At 39.4% G+C, this 5,593-nt stretch overlaps 1 protein-coding gene across 3 annotated transcripts in view; it reads right to left on the minus strand.

The window, feature by feature from the left end:
• Positions 1-1,066: 1,066 nt before the first annotated feature.
• Positions 1,067-5,593, minus strand: part of LOC126409106 (guanylate kinase-like) — a 15,163-nt gene continuing 10,636 nt past the window's right edge. For all 3 annotated transcript variants that reach the window (XM_050075040.1, XM_050075041.1, XM_050075039.1), the window contains 3 exons: positions 4,013-4,097; positions 3,846-3,931; positions 1,067-2,078 (listed from right to left, as the gene is read on the minus strand). In XM_050075040.1, the coding sequence (XP_049930997.1) occupies positions 2,040-2,078; positions 3,846-3,931; positions 4,013-4,097 (210 nt within the window). In that variant the 3' untranslated portion in view covers positions 1,067-2,039. The remainder of the gene's footprint in view (positions 2,079-3,845; positions 3,932-4,012; positions 4,098-5,593) is intronic.

Consider the following 5,593-nt stretch of genomic DNA (forward strand, 5'->3'; position numbering starts at 1 on the left):
TCTTAATTATCATTATTAAAACTCTGATTATTAATGATAGATTTATGGCGCTCATATTGAAACAGTCTTTACAAGTTGCTTCACGATTTAGGATAAAATCAGGACTGGGAAACAATGGTTCAAAATTCAATAAAAAGAATGATAATTCATCACTCAAATCTTTTTTTTTTTTTAAATTACATGTATACACATCTTTAAGTGAAAATTTATAGAAGGCCTTGTAGACTGCAAAAATGGCTGATCATCAATATTGGCAAGCCTAAATAAACAAGATTAAATCTCTCACGCAGCTAAAACCATGTTACACCTTGTCTTAAGTATGCATGAGATGCATACACCCTCAACACATATTCTATCTTTAGAAATACCATTCTATGTATGTGAAGCAGTGTATGCATGGTTTTTGTTTGCAAGCATGGTTTAAACATCTGGTCCCTGGTTTCTATCGTGCATTAACGTGCACATGCCATGATGGATATTTGTTCAGAGGGACCTCCTAAATGACATCGGCCCCCTGAAGCTCACCAAAGTTTAATGTATTACATTTTATCAAAGCTTATTGGTCAAATTACTGGTTATACAAGTACATGTTATCAAATTTTTGACCTCCAATTCGTTAAATTGTGCCATCACATACATAAAAAAAAATAAAGAATCTATATACAGTAGCCCAATAACAAAGAGTTCAAGTGTGTGTGTGTTATAGGGAACAATATTGTGTTTGCACTCAATTCATTCTCTTGTGCTTTGTTCCCACCCTGTCTATCTGAATAATGTTGCATTCATACACTGGTCCAAGGAGTTTATCTTACAATCAATGTATAGTAAACGTAAGTTTAAGTGTGTTGCTGATGTGACCTGTAAAAACTTGCAGTGGCGATACAGTCTTAAAATGCAGGGAAAGGGTATTAAATTTAAGTTGAAAATTTAAGTCCTGCGTATCCCTCATGAATATTCACTGTTTTCAAGTAAAACGAAATTTGCAATATATTTAAAAAAAGAAAAATTCTTCTTAATTTTCCTTTAAATTTAAAAACCTCTTCTTTAGTAAGGAATCAAAAGAGTCCACTGAATGTCATTTTACTGTACAGGCGAAGCTGCAAAATGATACACAATATAAACGTACAAATTTACAATTGTAAAATAAACAGATTGTTCTGTCATGGAGCCCAAAAGGTAAATAAAAAAAGCTCTATTCTAAGAGCCATTAGATGCACTTGTGTTTTTTGTTCTAAATAACATTTCCTACCTCTACGATGGGATTTAATCCTACTGGAGCACAACAGCAAACCAATCAAGCAAACCAAACTATAATGGAGTTCTGTGGCATTTTACACACAATCTTTAAAGGAAAAGCATTCACCAGCACTGGAATAGTTAACAGTAAAATGACTTGCATGAACCCCTCAAAAGTAAACAGCCACCATGTTTTTTTATCCCAGAAATGAGATGAAATGCTGAAGTTTCAGATAAGTTTTCCCCCCGAACTGAACTTGTGCAGATACCTCTCTGTGAGTCTATCTCCTCATCAACACAATATGACTGGTGGCACAAAAAGAGTCGCATAACTCGCTGCCACTCATCATGAAAACCAGAAACAAGCTTTGTCTCCACCTTTGCTTGAAAGACCAGTTTATCCACATGAGTAATGCTACTCCCTGTTTGTGTAAGTCAAGGTTGGTGACAGGACGAAGCTGCGAGCAGTAGTATATCTGTGTTTAGTAAACCCTATCCAAGAGAGCATCGTGCATACCATGCCCGTCACATATCAAGAAAGCATTATTGGAGTCTTCATACAAATGAAAATAAAAACATGGAAAGCACAATAAAAAATAAGTTACACCTTAGAGTGTAATATCATTGTTAATAACTACCTCTAAGCACCATATAAAACCTACATATCTGTGTATCCACTACGGGGATGTTTGTCTGAGTTCACAGACCGCCATCTGAGGGAATGTTCACGGCTGGAATGGAGGCCTGTGTTTCTGTAAGGAGTGGCTGGACGGGACCCAAAGGAGTCAGGGTGCTGTGGTCTCCTATGAAGACATGTTGACTTTCTTGACCACGTTAATTTCCTGGAGAAGAAAAAAAAAAATCTTATCATGCTCCCAAAACAGGTAAGTAACGTTGGTCAGGAAATACAGACAAATCTACAACAATGGACTAAGAAATTTAAAGTGAGACTGCACAGATCAGAAAAACACGGTGTTTAATCAGTTCTTCACACTTTTGCCTTTTTTGGTTTTGTTTGTTGACGATAACTCCAGGGTAGGAAACCCCTGCGTCGTGTAAATAAAATCAAATGGCGCTGAGCAAACGGAGGAGCACGTAAAAATTAGTTAAAGCGTACGTTACATTAAGAATGTTTTCACAGCTTAACCTTGCCGTCAGACAGCACCTTCTGACGGGGAACTAAAGCCGTTATCTCAAAGCACACAGACACCACTGACAAAAGCAGTATTTTTACTTCCCAGAACAAGGGAGTTGCAGGTTTACCACGGCCTCGTTTAGTTAGTAGCGGTGTAACGATCCATCGATCTAGGTCGATATATAACTTCAATGATCAACAATCCAATATCATTCATGCAAAGTGAAAACATTGATCCATATTGTCATCTTTGGGATACGCTTTTATTTTGGAAATCTGTGTCACTGTCAAACAGCAGCAGGCAGATGGCAAGCAGCTCAGAGAAAGACCGTGAGGATAAAAATAGTAATAAAATAGTAATGTAACATGTAATCTGTTAAACTGCGAGTAGAGGAAAAAGTCCACTAGCTGCTATGCTAACTTTTGCAATGTGAACACGCTTAAGCTAATAAGGTGTGACTAGCAAAAGTTGTTCTGTCTATGAACTTTGACTAATTGATGCTTTTGTAAAATTATGTAAATCTATGTTTTATGGCAGTTGAGGGAAGTTTGTCTTCGGGGTCATGGTTTGGTTTAAAGAGAAAAGATTTCTTCCAGAGGCTAACTTGTCCTGTGTGTGTGCCGTTTGATGTGTGTTAGTGGAGTCAGTTTGAAGTAAACTTTTTCTGCACTTACGCAGTCACAATTATTTACATTATTTATGTGTTGTTTTGACGTTTTATGGCCAAAAGTGAAAAAGAAGGGGCGGCCGCATCTTCTGTAACAGATTGTGTTGAATGGGCAGATAATAACGTCTCATGTCAAATTCAAATGATCCAGTTGGTCAAAATCGGGTAAAAATTTCGGACATGTTTGTTGCGGCAAGTCAAAACACTTACTCAGAGTGAAAGTCTGGCTCTGAAGTCTCACGTCTCGCGAGATTTGAGTTGTTGCAGGAAGTTACCGCTGGAGTGACCTTACAAACACGAGGAGTTACTCTGTTTGGAGTAGTCATGGCTGAATTTTTACCCGATTCTGACCAACTGGATCTGGATGAGCCATTTCAACTTGATGACCGCCCGTATTTATTTGAACACGGAGTACACGGACGCAGAGCTCATTGAAACTGAAGAGTGGACGAGGAGAGAGAGGGAGCAGCAACAGGCAGAGGAACATGTCTGAATCCAGCTAAAGGTCAACACAGACGTTCATTCCTCCTTTCCGTTATGTTGTCAGATAATTATACTAACAATCCGAGCCTATCTGTGTGAAAAAAATGCACTTTTAGTGGACATATTTTGACGTTGTTTGACGCGGTCTGAGTGCCATTTAACCCCATTTTCTTCTTCAAAAAGTCACTTAAACTGAATCTAATGTAAAATTATTATCATTCAGTGTGTATGTGTATTGAAAATGTATATGCTCAACTCAACACATCAGAACAGTGTTTTAATGTGTGTAATGTTATAGACTGTGTTGTACAGTGAACGCTCACCTCAAGAAGAGCATGTTTTAACTGCCCATAAGCAACCTCCAAATTATCATTGACGATCTGGACATCGAACATACCAGGTTCTTTACCTAGGAGGAGATACAATTATGTTCAGGGTCATGTTTTTAAGGGTTATGTGGTTCCATTTTTGCAAACAAACAAATACTTACTTAACTCCATGTCCACCGTCGCTATCTGTAAACGCCTCTGAAGACTCTCCTCTGACTCGGTTTTTCTATGTCTTAACCGATTTTCCTGAGGCGATACAGAAAGGCAGAGATATTCACAGAGAATCCAAAACCTGTATGACCACTGCGGTACAAAGCAAACTCCAGAGGGGTATTCCAGAAAGCGGGTTTAGTGAAAACTCTGAGTATGTTAACCCTGAAATGAGGGAAACTCTGGGTTTTCAGTTCCAGAAAGAGAGGTAAGTCAAACTCTGAGTCTGTGAACCTAACCTGCTCGCTGGCAGGTTTTCTTTAAGAAACCCTGAGTTCACCCTGTTTCCTCCCTACTGCCGAGCCTGAAGCAAGTTGGCAGACACACATGGGTTGTCCGTGTGTAGGAAATCCCATCGATATCGAGGCAGAATTAATTCACAATGCCTTACGCCGGGAGAGGATCTTCAGACCCCGTTTAGATGTACTGTCTTTCCCCAATGAATATCTGTTTGAACCGTACCGTTTTTTTAATTAGACTCAATCATTTACCGGCCACACATATCAAATCTGACACACCACGGACGTGCGCTCTCATCAGAGCAAATGTGCATTGCGCTATGTTTTTTTGTGAATGGTAGCTTTTTATATGATATTGGTGGCCTACAGTACAAAAAGAAATAGCCACTGAATGACAGGTTATTTAAGCTACTTTGTTTAATAAATCAAATATAAATAAAACTAAAGAAAGGTACAGGTATGATAGTTTTTAAAGGATTCAAATTTCAAATAAGTCACCAACCATCTATATGTGCTTAAAATAGCTGCTGAAATTAGCAAGGATTCTTTTTTAATATTTTTTTTGGGGGTGCATTTTGCCTTAAATTGACAGGACAGTTAAGCGTGAAAGGGGGAGAGAGACAGAGGGAGTGACATGCAGCAAGGTGCCACAGGCCGGAGTCGAACCCGGGCTGCTGCGGCAAAAGCCATATGGGACGCCTGCTCTATTCACTAAGCCACCAGCATCCCTTTGAAGGAGATCCTGCTTGCTAAATTTCACATGCCGCCTCTCTCTCCTTGGCAGCTTTAGCGGTGTTACTTTTTTTTATGAAATATATGCTCATATTCGCTGTAGACATTCATGAGCACCTCCAAGTCCACAGGTGTGAAATAAGTTGATCGCTTTTTCTCTCCAGTTGCCATGGTGACTCGAGGCATCGGGGCTCCATTTATTGTGGTTGTGCACGTGCTTAACTCAAGGTCTACCTACTCAAAGTTGACTGAACTAATTAGAATCAGCTGTTCTGGAACCGGATACTCGGAGTTTGCCAGCTCAGGGTAAGTCAACTCAGAGTTCAATTCAATTCAATTTTATTTATAAAGCCCAATATCACAAATCACAATTTGCCTCACAGGGCTTTACAGCATACGACATCCCTCTGTCCTTATGACCCTCGCAGCGGAGGAAAAACTCCCCAAAAAAACCCCTTTAACGGGGGAAAAAAACAGTAGAAACCTCAGGAAGAGCAACTGAGGAGGGATCCCTCTTCCAGGACGGACAGACGTGCAATAGATGTCGTACAGAACAGATCA

This window comes from Epinephelus moara, chromosome 21, assembly GCF_006386435.1.
Source record: "Epinephelus moara isolate mb chromosome 21, YSFRI_EMoa_1.0, whole genome shotgun sequence".
In the NCBI taxonomy this organism is placed as follows: Eukaryota; Metazoa; Chordata; class Actinopteri; order Perciformes; family Serranidae; genus Epinephelus; species Epinephelus moara.